An 18,493-nucleotide genomic window follows, 5' to 3' on the forward strand; every position below is an offset into this window, starting at 1 on the left:
ACCTTTGAGGACATTACAGATTCCCAAATCATTAAAGACACAAAGTATCAGGAGTTAGCCACTTTCCTAATCACTGTGATAAAAGCACCCAAAAGAAGCAAGGTAATGGGTTTATAAAGTGGAGGATGGGTTTATGGTGACTCTAGTGAAGGTGATGCCCTGCATCCTCAGAGGAAAGGCTGTGAAGCAGAAGCAATTCCTGATGGTAGTGGTATGAGCCGGAGGTAGCTGGCTACAGCTCTAGTGTCAGGAAGTAGAGACTGAGCCAGAAGCAGGCTTGAGGTACAGTGCTAAAGGCTCAGCCAGTGCAACTCAGACTCCCTTCCTCCAGTTATAGCCCGACCTTCTAAAGATTCCAGTCCCCCAGACAGCACCACTAGCTGGCAACCAAGTGTTCAAACACACTGGCCAGTGTTTCTATCCAAACTATAACAACTTATTTAAAAATTATAGATACATCATTTTAGAATTTTAAAGCAAGCACTATCCACAATAGCGGCTGATGTCCACTTCAGCGAGTCTGATGAATAGTCCCACTAGATAATCACTAGATAGAACCTTAGCAAGTTCTCTTCTCTGTTGATGGAAGGAAGAAGATTAAAAACCAAACTGTTTAGTAAGGTAAGCCAGCCACAACAAAGACCAAAAGTTAATTGGCAGGATGGACTGTCCCATACTTGAAGACAATTCACTGTTATAGAATTATTATACCAAAATCTTAGCTTGTTACCTACCCTAGGAATGAAACACAGGGAACATATTCTAAATCATTTGAGAGTCAAATTTTGGTCAGTTTTCAGTGCTAATGCTATCAACTTTCTCAGTTGTTTCCCTTATAGAAATCACACAAATACCAAACTGCTAGGATTCTGACTCATCTACTTAGGAAATATCTGTGACAGTTAGGTCCAGAATGTCCTCTGAAGTCTGGTGTACTGAGAGCTTGTCTCCCACTGGCTAGTACTGCTAAGAAGTGCTGTGGGACCTTAAGGATGCTGCCTGTACCAGTGGCCCTGCACACAGGTCAGGTCACAGCTGAGCGGACTATTGGAATTTGATGGAAACTGTAGAAGGTGGAGCTTCCCCCTCAGAAATCAGACAAGACCCTCAAAAGGTGCGGCTTGTCCTTGTCCTCAGCCCCTTCCTATCCCTGCCTCTGTGAACTACGAAGGGAACCGCTTTGCTCCACCACAAGTCTCTACTTTCATACTCTCATCGGACCCAGAAGCAGTGACCTGGGACAGAAATCCTCTCTGTGACAGAGTTGACAGAAAACAAAGGAAGATGTTCTTAACCATGGAGCCATCTCTCCAGCCTCTGGATTATTTATTTCTTATCAGTAGCATCTTTCAAGGTTCAGTGGTTAAGAGCACTAGATGATTTTCCAGAGGACCCTGGGTTCGATTCCCAGCACCCACATGGTAACTTACCATGGCCTGTAACTCCAGTTCCACAGAACTGCCAACCCTCTTCTGGCCTCTGCAGATGCCAGGTATGCACGTGGTACACAGTCATCCATGGACACAAAATACCCATCCACATAAATAAAATTTAAGAAAGAAAAACGAAGTAATCCAGAATCAGAAAGAAAAATATCACTATAGCTAGCACACAGAAGTGAGACTACTGACTGTTAGGTCTCAAACTGGAGACAACCGGCCACCTGAGTGGCCGGTTAAATAGACTTTGTTAAAAGACTTTGTTAAATAGACTTTGTTAAAAGTCTATTTAACAAAGCAAAGCAGACCCTGCCACCAGGCTCTCCCAGCATCCCTCAGTCCCTACCTGTTTCAGAGCATGGCTGGTATTCCCTACCTCCACCCTAAACTTCTCCAGCCCAGCTACTGGGCTGGGCTTCCCTTCTTCCAGCTGCCTTTCCCTATATAATCCAGTCATTCTGGTTACCTGGCCCTTTCCTCTACTCTCCTCACATGGTCAGGCTCAGGGTCATGTTCACTCTGGACTCTCCCAGATGTCCCTGTCTCTGGCTATGCTCTCTCTTATTTGCAAGAAATCTCCACCGTATCTAGGAGCAGTCGTGTCTTTGGTTTTTATTTTTTTCCTTTCATTCACTGATGCAGTTTTACTGTTAGCATCTATTACTTTTAAATTTTTATTTAAAGCAAATTTTTAGATTGATTTTATGTGTGCCACTTGCATGCCTAGTGCCTACACAAGTCCCAAGAGGTAGGTCCCCTGGACTGGAGTTGCAGATGGTTGTGGGCTGCCATGTGAGTGCTGGGAACTGAACCTGTGTCCTCTGTAAGATCTATGAGTGCTTTTAACTGCTGCCTTTTAAAAAAGTATCTACTCTTTTATATATATTGGTAATACTATCAAAGTAATATAGTATATAAGTTATACAATAAACTATAAAAGCAGATATTTAAAAAGAACCTACTATTTTTATATACATTGATTATACTAATTTATTGTTACCTAGGCGCCTGGCTGGGTTTGCAGGATGAAAGTGTAGAAAAACAGCAACTACAAGAATTACTTCACTCCTCACTATGTACCATCTCAATATATATACTGCAGTTAATTTCTGTGACTTCTGAACAATGCAATAAGTGTGTGTGCAGAAAGATCTTTGCCTGTTTTGTTCCCCTCCTAAAAGTACCAGTTAAGGGTCCCATGCATTTTTACTGGAGCCTGGTTTCACTTAGCACACCCTTGTTTTGTCTAATAGACACACCTCTTACAAGGGTGGCTGCCATCATCTCACCTTTGAGAGAAGAGACTCCATCAGAGCAGCAGGAATGCAGCCCTTTCTTCAGAAAGCCTTACCTTCTGCCCAATGCCTCATGTAATGACTTACAAAGAACCACTTAGCATTGTGTTCTTTTCTGACCTTCCAAGCAGCTTACCTTCCAGTTCGAGTTAAATGTTACTTAAAAGATAAACATGGTCTGGTGTCTGGGATGGGAAAGTCAGCAGTCAATGGCCAGGAGGGCTGAACATTCTGAGGCCACTAAGACATTCCCAGTATTCATAGACATTTTAAGAGACAGCCAAGGTTTTCTGGGGTCTGCTTGCACACCTGTTAATTGTCAGTGGAAGTAAGAGGTCCACAACAGACAGTTCTTTCTACTTTGCCTTTCCCATCCACTTTGATTCCACAATTAAAGACTTGAAAACACTTAAATAATCAGGAAGAAAACATTATCAAGAATAAGGTTTATTAAGACCTCCATTAGTAAAAGGTCAACCTTTTAAAAATACTCCAGCATCTAAGATGAGGGACAAGTATTAGGGAATAAACATCAAACCCAACAGCATATAGTACTCTGATTTGCCTCATAAATCCATCTTTTCTAGAATTCATAGCAAAAGATGACATTTGTTAGAACTGGCTTGTGAAACAGGAGTGCTGTTTCTGAATATTGTTTATATCACAATACTTAGATGTACTGGGTTGTCCCTGAAGAGACACACCGGCTGGTGGTTCCAACTGTACAAATAATGTACACTTGGAGGCCTTGTTACTATGACCAACACAATACATCCAATCTCAGAGTCTCTAGAGAAATAGTAGTTACTTCCTCTCAGTGTAAGTGCATATTTGAAATTTCAAAGTAAATAATACTTCTAACGGAAGTTTGTCCTAAATTTCAAAATAATGTTGAAAAGCCCTTACAATGAATTTTACATCTGCTCTCATTTTTATTGTTAAGTACAGCTATGAAAACCAAGTCACACAGTCTTCAAGCTTTTCTTCCCAATTTGGGGATCCACTGAGACAGCGAGGCCCATCCATGAAGGCAGGCGTGCTCCCCTCTCTACTCCTGGTCCTGAGCACGCTCTTCTTCTTCTTCCCAAGCTCCACTCCTTTTCACTGCGAGGTTGAAAATCACAACACAGTCTAGGTCTTCAAATGACCCATCACAAAAATTAAGGCAGCTTCAGGCTATGAAAGCATCAGTTCTCGTCTGCTCGCCAGCTTCAGGGGCTTCCTTACAGATCTGTTTTTTCCTCATAACGGCACCAGCATGCGGCTCGCTGGCTGTCCAGGTAAGGCTTGCAGCCCAAATGTATGACACTGTCAAACAGGAGCTCCACAGTTGTTTCACATGCTGCAGAGAAAAGACATGTAACATGAATAATAAGACTCAGAGACTGATATTAGGGTTCAAACTTCAAGCTGGAAGCTTGAATGAAAATGAATGCCTCCTACTGAGCCCTGTTCATGTCTTAAATACCTCTCATGAGTCCTGGGATTAAAGGTGTGAGCTATAATTCTCTTTTAGAGTGATTCAATCTTGTGTGGATCTGGGTGGCCTTGGACTCAGAGATCCATCTATCTCTTAACCCTCAGTCACAGGATTAAAGGCGTGTGCCACCACTGCCTGATCTCTGTAGCTTGAGGCTGACTTTGCTTTCTGGATCCTCAGTCAAGCTTTAATAAATCATAAATAACATATCACTACAACATGTCATCACTGCTGGGCCAGTGTCAAGCATCGCTCTGTTCCCACCTCTATACCTGCTGTGGCACAGGGCCACGCCCCTCAGTGGGGACTCAAACATGTAGGAGGCCAAAGTCATCCGAGTCCCTCACACCAGCAGCACACCCCCAGATTCCATTTCAGTCTCTTTACACACACACACACACACACACACACACACACACACACACACACACGAAAGCACGCACCCACGCCTGCATGCACATGCACAAATGCTTGGTTTCAATTGTTCAGATCGATTTTTTTGTAGACAAGTAATAACCTTTATGGAACACAAACTGGGTCAGCAGTGTTCGTTTTCCTTTTAGCAGAGACATGTAATCACAATGAAGATGTCTGACAACTGCAGAGTTTACATGGCCAGGGAGGGTCTGTGGCTGCTGCTGCTACTGGAGGCCAGAGAGGCTGGGGCTCTGACATGTTAAGCGCATGCTGTACCCTCAGTCTTAGAAAGAAGTGTTAAAGAGAACCCTCGGGGCTAAGGACACAACTCTGGGCAAAGGCACTAGCAGAAAACCGACCCCACAAGCTGTGTCCTCCGACCTCCACACATGTGCTGTGGTCTATGTGTGCGCACATACATACACAGATTTAATAAAAACAATTTAAACCAAGCAAATAAAAAAAATCTCAGAAACCTCAAGGCATCACTATGGCCAGTGGCTTCTAAGACTGATCGCATTTATTGAAGATGCTCATACTAAATGGTATGACCAATTCTAAAGTTTGGCTTCAGGGTGGATGCTCACAAGAATCCAAAGTAGTTTCTCCTGGGATTTAAACAAAGACTATAAAAAAAGCTAGGTTTACCTTTCCTGTTCTAAGAAACCGCAGGCATGCTACATTCACAGAGCATTGCTGCATCCTGTTCAAATATTCACATGAAGGATGAATCTTACTCTAAAACTCAACCTTTTTGAAGTCCTCCAAAAGACTGTGCCAGTCCAGAGCACATCAACCAGAGAAACACAGACTGCACCGCAGGCATTGAGAGAAAATCACGTGGCTCCCCTTCTCTGTCTTTTGGAGGTAAGAAAACAAGAAATCCCTCCACTTGCTCTTCAGTTTGTTACAGAAACAGAAGCAGGCTAGAGGGTGGGAGAGTGAATTCAGGCTTCATCTGCGGCAGAGAACTCCTGGATAGTCTTCCAGGGATGTCAGAATCAGAACTACCGCATGTGACTGTCTAGAACAGTCAGTAGACAGAGCATGGGCTCCAGAATCGACAGTTAAGGCCTACTCGGGACGAGATCCTGGCTTCGCTCTCCTTCCCTCAGAGATAGAGGCATCCTGTCTAGCACTAGGGGGTTTTCGTGAGCATCAAAAGAAAACATCTACCACAATAATTTAAGGAAAATGAATAAAAATGTTAGTTTTCTTTCCTGCCTTGTCTTTGCCACTTCTGACTTTAGTGTATAAGCCTTCTAAATGTTCTTATTTGAACAGTGATTTGTATTCCCACAGACATTTCAGTTTGGCTATGACAAGGTTGACTGGAGGTTGGGACTCCGGCGTCACAGCTTTTGTGAGGTAGCATGCGTGCTTTAGACACCCAGGCCGCTGTAAGTTACACCAATACATTTACTGGTTCACCAAGTCAGACTTGGATGGAATCATTCCTACTGCCACTGTTTTTGCCACATACCATAACTGGATAGTAAACCCTATTGCTGGGGTTACAGGACATGACGAAATCGGGTTGGGAGCAATCTGGAAGCTCCTTCCCTGGTGGCTAGCATTTGTAGGCTGGAACATGACAGCTTGTTAGGGTAGTGTCAGTAAAAACTGTTCTGCTTTGGTGTGGCCCTCTATGCTAATGACATCAACAAACCATGCAAGATGTGCCCATCAGTGCACTATGGGACACTTGTTATGGGTACAACCAACTACTTTCTGATCGGACTGAAGGCCTGCTGCACACAGAAAACTCATGTCTGGCAAGTAAAGCCAAGGCAAAACCCTGGGGAAATCGCAGGCTGTGCTGTGAAGAGTGTTACTACTGTTTTGTTAAATTGCCAGTTTACCAAGTTGGACTTTGATGGAATTGTTTCCTTGGTCCTGTTACTGGTGCCCTATCTAGTATGAACAGATGTTTCTCTACACATCCTCAGGAAAAGCCGTGCAACATGCAGCCTCCTGAGTTCTGGCATCATGGGCATGAGTCATCAGTCTAGCAGCTGTACTGCACTCTTAAATTCACTGGTGCTACAGATGTCTATTGTTGCAGGATATTTGTTCACACTGACACTCAAATACTGACAATAAAGTTTACCTTGAATCAGCTGGTGGAGTTAGCAACTAGGTGACCAGAATTGGCCATCGAGGTTTTAGAGGACCCAGGAAACAAAGAGATGTACGAAGTAGTAGGAAGGGGCTTAAAAAGATTCAAGGGCCTTTTTGGATCAGGGAAGGTGTTGGGGGGAGAGAGAGAGAAAAAGAGAGAGAGAGAGAGAGAGAGAGAGAGAGAGAAAGAGAGAGAGAGAGAGAAAGAGAGAGAGAGAGAGGAGGAGGTCACTGGTCACGTCTCTGCTCAATCAGGTTTTAATATCTGACTCCTTAGTTTTATTTAATAATAGAACAATATAAGCAATAATATTTAATTATAGAACATTATAAGCAAATGTTTCAGTCTATGTTCCTCTAAGAATTGTTTGTTGAAGTCTTAACATCCAAGGTAAAGGAATTAAGACAGTAAGGACTTTGGGAAGTAATGGGAAGTGAGCAGGTCATAGTATACTTATAAATGGGATTAGTCACATAAAAAGGTATTCCTTTAGGACAGAATTCCTAATTCATATGCAAGATCCTCAGGGTAATCCCAGGACTGTGCAAACAAATGCAGGCAAACAAAACAGGATCCCAGGGAGCTGCCTGGTCCCTTCCCCCATGCCACGATACAACTGGAGGGTGTGGTCTATGAGCCCAGAAAAGAAACCTTGCTAGATAATGACTACTGATGCCTTCAACTTGGACTCCCCAGCCTCCTGAACTATGAGAAATAAATTTCTCTTGCCTATAACCAACTTCAATCTATTACATTTTATTACAGCACCCCTATGACAACTTGCTTCAAGGCTTCAATGTTTAGTTTTCAAATGATTAGGTATATATTCCAGGGCCCAAGGTAGGTGAATTCTTCCCTTCTCTGTCTCAGACACTCCTCCAAGTTTTCTGAACACTGCTTTTATAACTGTATATAATTTTAGATTACAAAATGATCGGCCAGCTCCTCACTCCAGGCAACTGAAGAGGCTGTATCATAACAGCGAATGAATGTGAAAAAGCTCCTTTGGTATGCTTTTATACTGAGCATGTATTCACTGAAATATTAAAAACATCCAGATCCCAGCCAGCAGGCCCATCCTTACCCTGAACGTTCTGAGAAAGTCCTAGAGTCTTCTGCACGTCCCGGCAGATCTTGGAGAGGCAGTACTGGAATTCCTCATCACAGTCATTCTTGCTTTTACCACAGGTCTCATAGCACCTGTCGTGTTGGTTGCAGCACTTTGTCAGGGAAGGGATGCCAATGTTCAGCTGTGAGAAGCATTTTGATGGATTTGTGAGTGAGATGCAAACCGCCAGCACTGGCAATGCATTCAAATGGACTTCATAGAAAGAAATGTCAACTGCTGTAGACAATCCCAGACCCATGTCTACCTATAAACGCTTTCTGTGTTATAATCTCCCGATTGCTCTTACTCATTCTTAGCCATGTGACTGTGTCAGCCATACGACACTCTCTTCATTTTGCAATGTTAGAGTTAATTTCAGTAACTTTCACAACTTTTAACTGTCCAAAACACAACACACAAGTAACTTTATTTATTTGTGTGGGGAGTCTGTGTGTGAGGAACAGTGGCCCCAGGAGTGCAGCCAGAGGAGGATGCGGAATGTCTTCCTCTATTGCTGTTTGCCTCATTACCCTGAGGCAGTCTCTCACTGAACCTGAAGACCACTGTTTTGACTATTGATTACCTAGAGAGCTCCCAGGATCTGCCTGCCTCCATCCCTCAGCACTAGGGTCACAAGCACACGTGGCCATGCCTGGCTTGTATGTTGGTGTGGGGGATTCGAACTCAGGTACTCATTCTGCAAGGAGCACTCTTACCCACAGAGCCATCTCCCTAACCCCATGAGGCATAGCTTAAATAACAAATATGCCTAAGAGCATTAAAAAAAAAAAAAGACTCTCTGGGGCCTAAACAATTAGGATCTTAGGATATTCCAATGCATTTTGTATGTCCCCCTCTGCCTCAGAGATGTACTTTCTGTGAAGTGCTACAGAAAATTCTTAACTGCCTACAATTCAAATGGTGGTTGTTTTTTAGCTTTCCATTTTCTAGAGATACCATTACCATAAGTCTATAATTTATATTTAGTTATTTCAATTCACTTATACAACCCTCATGGGTAGGAGTTGCTTTCATAAACACACCCTCTACCGGTGGCTACTGGCTCGTCTAGTCTCCCCAGTAAAAACTGCTATCAGAACTATACTGCTACCCCTATTAGCCTTTTTTTTTTTTTTTTAACATAGAAAGCATGCCTGATCTATTCTTTTCCTAAGTGGTAGTACTTTGCACTTTAAAATTTCAAGTTATATCTGTGATACTTAGAAAATACTATTTATGTGATATCTATACAAGATAAAAATATGTCTAGTTGTATTGTCTAGTTGTTAAATGTGTTTTATCAGAAAACAATAACAAACACAATCATTATAGTAAGCAAAAATATTTGAGAGCCTGAGGACACACTTAAGTCTTGCATTACTAAAAATAACAGACTAACAGTCACAAAACTTATCAAAGGAAAAAGAAGGACTTACATGAACACCGAACAATGGAGAGCCACACCCATTTGGTGGTGACGGTTTATATCCGTAGCGTGGAAAAGGCTTCGATCCTATGTAAAATACAAAGGGTATCATATTTAGCTTAAAATGAGGAAGAAATAAGATGCATATTTGTAAAGGTATACAATGTGCTTGGCTAGCCTTGGAGATGTTTAATGTTTAGTTGGACATAACATAAGCAATAATGTATTTATTTTGATGAATACCAGGATGACTAATTATGGAACAAGTTCTTGTGAAGAATGCAGAACATATGCAAATGTTCACACACATACACAAATACGCAGCGCTCATGAAGGTAATTGTTATTCATAAACATACATCGTCAAAACATGCAATAACGTACCCTGGACCGCTAGAGATCTCAAAGGGGCACACGATACGACATCACGTGTGTGAAAGATCAACACAGCCTGTCCTCCGACACCTCTAACGCTTGAGCCTCGCAGGTAAAAGTCTGTAAGGCATGCACTGTATCGTCCTAACCTCCAGCAAATCTTCCACTGCCCCAAAACGCTTAATAACCAACTACCAGGCGATTGGCCAGAGCCTAATCTAAGAAAGAAGAGGCTATGCAATGATCATCTAATCCTTTTAGCATGCCAGAGGACATTAAAGGAACATACATTCTGCCTCCATTTTCCACAGCCAACTGTTTCACAGATGCAGCTAATGAAACTCTGCCCATAACTGCCCAGTCTATGGCGTGCTGCTGCGGCAGCCCACGCGGACAGTCTATGGCGTGCTGCTGCGGTAGCCCACGCGGACAGTCTATGGCGTGCTGCTGCGGCAGCCCACGCGGACAGTCTATGGCGTGCTGCTGCGGCAGCCCACGCGGACAGTCTATGGGCGTGCTGCTGCGGCAGCCCACGCGGACAGTCTATGGCGTGCTGCTGCGGCAGCCCACGCGGACAGTCTATGGCGTGCTGCTCTATGGCGTGCTGCTGCGGTAGCCCACGCGGACAGTCTATGGCGTGCTGCTGCGGCAGCCCACGCGGACTACCATCCACACTTCAGCGTGGCTCTTCTTGGTGATGCGTCTGACCTGTATGATTTCTAACACACCATGTCATTAGTCTGCCTACTTACTTCATTTCCTGTTCGCTTCTTCATACAGAAAGGTAACCCTGAGGCGGGACTTTTCCTATTGTACAAGCCTGGGCCTGGCATAGTTTCTATGTAGTTACATTCGCAATGGACACTTGTTGACAAATGGCCAAACAAATGAGCACTGGGTAGACTTAGAGACTAATCCTGGTGGCAACTGTAATATTCATTATGAATTATAGGCACTATTGCTGTTTACTCTTCAGTCTTTTAAGTTTCCTGGGACTTCATGCACTGACCTCCAAAGACTGACTACAGCTAGCTTGTTACATCTATTTACAATGGAGCCCCCAGGGGCCATCAAGATAGTTTAGCTGGTAAAATATGTTACCCAGCTCAACTACTGGAGTTCAATCCCCCCACAACCCAGAAGGGAAAGAGAACAGATTACCAGGAGTGGTCCTCCTGACCTCCACATGCACACTGTGGAACACATACACCAATGCACACACATCACACACACACAAATAAATAAATCTAAACTGCAAAATGTGGCACCCCAAACTTAACGTCATTTTATATGACAGACCCTTTTTGAGGCAATAGAATATTCATTTTAACACAGCTTATGGAAGCTATTATCTGGGTTAACCTATCAAATGGTAGCAATAAAAAAAAAAAGTCCTTTAGAAAATTGAGCTTTAAAAATATCTACTCCTAGCTGGGTGTGGTGATGCATGCCTTTAATCTCAGCACTCAGGAGGCAGAGGCTGGAGGATTTCTCCAAGTTCCAGGACAGCCAGGACTACATAGAGAGACCCTGTCTCAAAAAAACAAAACAAAACAAAAAAACAAAAGAAAAAACAAAAACCAAACCATAATACCTACCCTACTTCTAGAATTTCAAGCATTTCTGTAATTAATTTTCTAGACCAGTTACAGAATTTTTGAATTCTATTTTGTTGACTTTACTTAGTCATCCACCATTGTTTCATCCACCGTTGTTTAGTGAACTTTATATCTAGAGCTATTTGCTTAGTACTGCCAAGGGTCATGAACTTGAGCCATAGATATTAATCTGGACTGAGGCAAGCAGCATCTTGCTATAGATGAATGAATCCTCTCTAGCAGCAGTTATCATGTTATTAATCCAAACTATGGGGACACCACTCAGCCAGTCGTGACTTTGCCTGAGTCAAGTGTTTGCTAGTCTACTGTTGCCATGGCTATCATGAGAAACTATACATTTTTACCTATGGTTTAAAGCCCCGCTTAGAAGGCAGATGCCTCAGTTCATTTCTTTTTCTTTTTGGTGCTGGGTACTGACTGAACTCAGGGCCTTGAGAATATGAGGCCAGTGTTCTAGACTGGGCTACACCTCCAGCCCAGGCTATATCCTGCTGCTAATATCAAAATAGCCAAGGTAATTTTTTTAAAAGGAGGTTTATTTTGGCTCATACCTGGGGTCCAGAGTTCAGGAGTTGCAGCCAGCTAGCTACTAGCTATGGCTTTCTTGCTGGCTTAATCCTCTGAAAGGGCAGAGTATCACATGACTAGAGACCAATGTGGGAGAACCAGCCAAACAGGCTTTTACTGCAAACTGTCACAAGACAACCCAATCGATCCATGAAGCAGACACAGACTGATCTGATCAATTTATGAGGACATAGTCCAATGCATCTCGGAACTTTTCATCTCTTAGTACTGCACTTTTTTTTTTTCTTTTGGTTTTTCAAGACAGGGTTTCTCTATATTGTTTTGGAGAATGTCCTGGAACTCGATATGCAGACCAGGCTGGCCTCGAACTCACAGAGATCCACCTGCCTCAGCCTCCCAAGTGTTGGGATTAAAGGCCTGCACCACCAACACCCAGCATCACTGTACCATTTAATGGAGATGGAAATTTCAGTTTTGGAAGGGACAAGCCATACTCAAGCCATAGTAGGAAGAATGGCTAAATTGGCAAAGTGTTCTTGGGAAAAACACTCCAGTTCCTTAAACATTAGTAGAAAGCTTTTTCTTGATTGGGTTTTAACATTGAGTGATTTCAAATGCTGTCACACCTCTAGAGCAGGGGTTCTCAAGCTATGGGCCACAACCCCCTTGTGATTAACAACCCTTTCACAGGGGTCCATATCAGATAGCCTGCATATCAGATACCTACATTATGATTCATAACAGGAGCACATTTACAGTTCTGAAGAGGAATGAAGTTAATTTCATGGCTGGGGGTCACCACAACATGAGGAAGTGTATTAAAATGGTTGAGAACCACTGCTCCAGATATATACATTAGTCAACGAGCCACATTATTAATAACTTTTTTAAAAGCACTACAGATACACTATAGTGTGTTAAAATCATAAAAGAGGGCATTGACTATATATAGTTTTTCCAGGTTAACAATTGTTTTAAATTCAGAAGCACATCACCTAAAAAAACTGTCAGGAAGCTGAAGGAAAGCAGGCTGGGCTTAGCATTTGAAAATGACGGCTTGTTCTGTTTCTACTTGCTCGGATGCCATGTACACCTACAAGTCTACAGACCGGGCGCCGCTCATGTACAAACATTCCCACCCTCAGACTGCTGATACAAAGCAAAAAAAAGGGAAGGTAATTGAAGGCTTCTCATATCCTCATAACTGTCTACTTGTTTGTTTGTTTTTTTTAAGAACTAGGAGTGTATTTCATTTCCCGTTGATACAACAATGCTTCTTTTTGTACCTTATCTCATTTTTCTCCGTTCCTCATCTATAGAAATGCTTCCTGACATGGAAGTATTCCACTAATACATGTACACACTTTCTTCTTAAGAGATAATTGCTGTTGAACAAGAGGATGATCAGAAGCAAATTAAGTTAGGAAAAATCCCAGTAAACACGCCCACTCTGGAGATGCAGAAGAGCAGGCGGCAGAGACGGTAGAGAAACTCCAGGGGCAATGAGAAAGTGATGGTATACAGTGCATCTCAAACATCCGAGTGCTGAGTAGGAAAGGGCCATACCTCCTGTATGAGACACTGGAGAGACACTGGGAACGACTCCCTAATAGTCTCACTGCAAGGGGCATGTGCATGTGTGCTTGGTTAGTTTGGGGTTTCTTTAGAACAACGAACTGATGTCACTTATCTCAAACAGCCTTCCCAGCTCACCTCTAACAATAGCATCTTCGCTTCTGTATCGGTGTGCACACCAAGGCTGCTTGTTTTGCTTTCTAATGTGTCTGAGCCAAATTAGCACAACAGTTTCCATGAGAACAGCTTTGTCCTCCTTTCCTAGGAGATGCATTGCATGTAATGAGCGCAATTACTAGCTGAGAAAAATGGGAAATGCTCTGCCAAAATTTAAACTTCTTAGTTTTTCAATAGATAGACAAATAAACTTACCACAAATATTAGAGGTAACTATTTTGCTGAAACAGCTCAGTGTTTTGAAGTTCTAAATTCACCTGTATATTAAAATATTATTTCAAGGTTTGAAAGATGGGTCAGCAAGCAAGAGCTCCTTCCCCTACAAACCTGATGATCTGAGTTTGATCCCTAGATCCCAGTGACAGGAGAGAGCCATTTCTCAAACACTGTCCTCTGACCTTCACACGTACACCATGACATGTTCATGTGTTCTCTCCTCTCTCCTCTCTCTCTCCCTCTCTCTCTCTGCCACCCCCAATAGAATTACATTTACTCAATAAATAAAGTAAAATTTAAAAGATAATTATTTAGAACAAATTAAATAGAAAGCTACTTTTTAAAAAACTGAATTGATTCACGAGGCCTGGAGAGCTGGCTCAGCAGTCAAGTACACTTGCTTCTCTTGCAGAGGACACAGATTCGGTTCCTAGCATCCATACAGAGGCTCACAACAGGCTGTAACTCCAGCTCCAGGGTTGATGCCCTCGTCTGGTCTCTGAAGGTACCACATGCGTGTGATAAGCATACATACACACAGGCAAAACATTCACACACATAAAAAAAATAAAAATTGGGCCTAGTCAGGTGCCAAATTATGTACTAATACTATGTATAATATTGTTATAAGTACTGTTAAGAGATGCTGATCACTGAAATTTCCAACATGTTTACTGTTACCGGCTTTTACAAAGCTCATTAACGGAAGGACCACAGTTAGACAAACCACAACATTATAGCCACAGTTCCCCGGATTTCATAAGCAGACATGAAAACCTAAGAAAAGAAAGAGATGGGAAGAAGAACTAAACCCAAGAGTATAACTGCACAGCAAGGCCATTCATTACTTGTACCTTTTGATATAAGTCAGTGGTTCTCAACCTGTGGACGGAGACGCCTCTGAAGGTCAAATGACCCTTTTACAGGGTCACCTAAGAACATCCTGCATATCAGAATTTACATTACAATTCATAACAGTAGCAAAATTACAGCTATGAAGCAACACAAAATAATTTTACAGTTGGGGTCACCACAACTTGAGGAACTGTATTAAAGGGTCACAGCTTAGGAAGGTCAAGAATCACTGACATGAAGTGCTGGGCTTCTTAATGTTTTCTCATGTCACCAGGCGTCCAAAACCTAAGTATTTACAGGAACTGAGAACTTATTCTCCCCCCGATGCATTTTTTTTTCCAAGTTTGAAATAAATACTCTCAAACCGACTCACTCATTTTACCTGGAAGAAAACGAAGCAGGTGGGAATCTTAGAGGTTGGTTAATTGGTCACACCAAGATCCTACCACTTCGTATGCAGGACGTACAGTGGTGACTCCCAACCTGCTAAACCAGTCATCTCCATGTGGCCCTGAGAGTAACCCACCCGGCCCAGGTGATTCATTTCCTATCGCCCTCGGGTCTCCCAACGTCTTCATTCTTAGGACTTCTAGAAGCTGGTGGCTTCATCCCTTCTTCACTGAAAACTAGGCAATCAGAACCTAATGTGTGTGCCCACATTCGACTTCCACCTATGCACAGGGGTGTGCTGCCTGCTCCCGCCAGCCTCTCCCTTCCAACTCTAAAAACTACCCTTTTCACACGCAAGGACACGGCTCCAGTATTCCCCCTCCACTCTCTCCTCCATCACCTCCGTGATCATTTCTGCCTTAGTCACAGTTATTGTCAACAGCAAATTCCTTAGGTTCTTCCTTCAAATTATACCCGAGATTCAACCCTCTCTCATTACTCCAGCTCCTCCCAACTTAACACAAAATCACTGCCACCTTTTCTCCAGACCCTTGCACACAGCAGTTTAGCCCCATTCTGGCTTAATCCCCAGTACAGCACTTAGAGGCTCCATACATATCACTAGAGGAATGAATGACTTACTCAAAATTCTAAAAACACGTTAGAAACTATGTTTCCTCCATTTTTTTCAACAGAAATGGAAACTTTGTCCCTTAATTGCCTTTGATGTCAGGGAGAAAAAACATTAGGTGCTGGGAAGCAGGCTCAAGTGGGTAAGGGTGGTTGTTATGCCGCATTGAGCCAGAGCTGAGTTCAAGTCCTTAGCACCCAGGTAAATGGTTGCACAGAGGAGTGTGTAACTCCAATGTTGGGGGCAGAGATGGGCAGATATCTGGAGCTCACTGGCCAGCTAACCCACGCATATCAGTGTGCTTCACTTTCAGAGAAAGATACGATCTTAAGGGTGTAAGGTGGAGAGTAACAGAAATAGTCAACACTCTCTCTTGGCCTCTACATGTGCGCTACACCCAAACACCCACATGTATGCACCACACACAAGCATGCATGCTCGCACACACAGACACACACATGGACATGCACACAAGAGTTAAGGAAAAATAGCAAACACAAAATTGTTCCCATAAAATCCTCACATAACTTACTAAGGCCTTTCCCCATCCAAGGGAAGATGACCAAAAGAGAAGAAGTATCCATAATACTCAACTCTCAGGGAGAGGGAAGTTATACAGAAGCACGCACTTTGGTTGCATTACCTAAGAGCTTGGTGGCAAATTTTGTGAGACTTGAAGAAAATGAAAACAAGTAAAAGGAAAGTTTAAAGCAACTGTTCAGAGGACTGGTATCATTTTGAGATGGTCTTAATGTAAACAATTCTAGAGCCCAGGACTCACTGCTGTTTATAAAGAATGTAACTTTGAAGCCATCCTTGTCTCTGTAAATAACAGCTGCATCTTTTCATTGCCACAGGCAGAACCCTCAGAGTCACACTGAGGTCCTATGGTCCTGTCCTCTGGAACTGTGTACTCACTGTTCCCTCGGCCTGGGAGGATCTTTCCCTGATTATCACAGAGCAGTCTTGCTACTCTGCAGTCCTGAGATGTTCTTCTGTCCGGGAACATCCTATCTAAAGGGCAAACAGCTCCTAATATTTCCCAGGACTACTGTAGCAGTCTCCCATTTATTGCTTCAAGACACTGGCTCACAGCACACAGTTCTTTGATTCACTGCCTGCTTCTCCCAACACAGAGCATAAACTCCAGGAACAAGGATTTCACCTGTAACTGCTGAATCCCCAATCTATCAACCACCGACAAGGGGTCAAGATTAATATTTGCACAATGGTCAGGAATTAAGTCAGAACTTTTGCCTTAGCAAAGTTATCATTTAATCATTGTTACCCACGAAGTCTCCTAATACATTTTACAAAGTTCCCTAATATATTTAGTGTTCACTGGTAGAAATCTTTAGGCATAAACTTTAGAAGCAAAGGAAGATCGTTAGGTGGAGTTTATCCGGAGCCTCACAGGCTGCATACAGGTGGCATCACAGCTTTACAGGATAGAGGTTTTTATTAAAATCACCAACTCTGAAATCAGACTTTCTCACTAAAGTCTGGATTTCCCTATTATTTCCATCTGGTAGCCTTGGCTAATCCCATATGAAATTTGATTTCTCAAGTTCTATCCTAACATTTTGAATTGCCAAACAGAAGCGCCACACTTTCAAAAAATTCAAATGCAAAAACCCTCACTCAAACAACAACAACCCCCCCCCCCATCACTGCCTTGAGTGCTGACTGTATTATCAACCACACTGCCATAAAGCAAGTTCAAATAGAAAGTCTAAAACCATGAAAGGAGTAAGCGAAAAACTACAATACTGAGAGAGAATAAGGAAGAGGAGCCACTGGTATCCAAGGAAAGAAAGATACAAAATGGACTAGGTGGGTGTCTGTCATCCAAGCAGCTGAGATGCTGAGGCAGGGGGATCATGAGTTCAATGCCAGCCTTAGCTACACGAAGTTCGATGCCAGTGTAGGCTATCTGAGATTCTCAAAAACCAAAGCAAAACACTTCAAGTTTTGATATAGTTTTCTAGAAGTTAGCGTTTGACTTTATACGCTCAGCTGACTCAATTGCAAGACGTGTGTGTGTGTGTGTGTGTGTGTGTGTGTGTGTGTGTGTGTGTGTGTGTCCGCACTCCAGGGTTCATCAGTGTGTGTGTGTGTGTGTCCCCGCGCTCCAGGGTTCATACATCAGTAAGTTCTTAGGCAACTCCGTGCAATCGCCAGGAAAGAAAATGGGGAGGGAGCGCGGAGAAAAAAAAAAATCATAAGCAATGGAGAGCAGAGCGCGCACTCCGGCGACCTCTCAGATTTGTTCCCAGATTGCTCAATCCCAAGGACAGCACGCTCCAAGCGCGGCTCATTCTTTCCACACCCGGGGACGCCGTCAAGGTCTGCCTGGCACCTGTTTCCCCATCACCGGGTCCTACACTTGCCCCTCCATCCCCCGCCCCGCACCTGCCTCCCGTCCCCCCGCACGGCACTTGTAACGCCCCGCGCCCCGCGCCCCGGCCGCGCACCGTCGCTGCACTTGTACTGGCAGAGCCCGTCCTCGCCGCCCAGCAGGTCGAGCGCGGCGTTGAGATACGTGTCGATCTTGTGGATGCCGTTGCGGATGGTCTTGAGGGTGGCCCTCCAGTCGGTGGTCTGGTCCTGCTCCTGGCCTCGCGCGCTGGCCAACAGGAGTAGCGGCAGCAGCAGGAGCGCGGGCCCCCGGATGGGCGAGGGCCGTGGGCCCCCCATCGGCACGGCCGGGCGGCCGGGCTGGGCAGCGGCGCGCGCTCGCTCGCCCGGCTCAGGTCGCGGCCTCCTCCGCGCTCGCGGGGTCGCGCCCCGTCGCCGAGCTGCGCGGAAAGGGGCGGGGCGGGCCGGGGCGCGCGCGCGCTC

At 43.8% G+C, this 18,493-nt stretch overlaps 1 protein-coding gene across 1 annotated transcript; it reads right to left on the bottom strand.

The window, feature by feature from the left end:
• Positions 1–3,165: 3,165 nt before the first annotated feature.
• Pla2g12a (phospholipase A2 group XIIA) lies at positions 3,166–18,435 on the bottom strand. Its single transcript, XM_027395704.2, has 4 exons — positions 18,127–18,435; positions 9,298–9,374; positions 7,838–8,003; positions 3,166–4,076 (listed from the first exon to the last, which is right to left on the bottom strand). Exons 1-4 carry the CDS (start codon positions 18,347–18,349, stop codon positions 3,958–3,960), a joined length of 585 nt encoding a protein of 194 aa, XP_027251505.1. The 5' UTR covers positions 18,350–18,435; the 3' UTR covers positions 3,166–3,957.
• Between the last annotated feature and the right edge of the window lie 58 nt (positions 18,436–18,493).

The sequence above is a fragment of the Cricetulus griseus genome, assembly GCF_003668045.3.
Source record: "Cricetulus griseus strain 17A/GY chromosome 1 unlocalized genomic scaffold, alternate assembly CriGri-PICRH-1.0 chr1_0, whole genome shotgun sequence".
NCBI classification, from domain to species: Eukaryota; Metazoa; Chordata; class Mammalia; order Rodentia; family Cricetidae; genus Cricetulus; species Cricetulus griseus.

Coding starts and splice junctions, on each gene's coding strand:
- Pla2g12a (XM_027395704.2), bottom strand. CDS start 18,349: ATGGGGGGCCCACGGCCCTCGCCCATCCGGGGGCCCGCGCTCCTGCTG. Junction 8,004..9,297: donor CTCCATTGTTCGGTGTTCAT/GTAAGTCCTTCT, acceptor TGCTTCTCACAG/CTGAACATTGGCATCCCTTC. Junction 4,077..7,837: donor ACTTTCTCAGAACGTTCAGG/GTAAGGATGGGC, acceptor TTTTCTCTGCAG/CATGTGAAACAACTGTGGAG.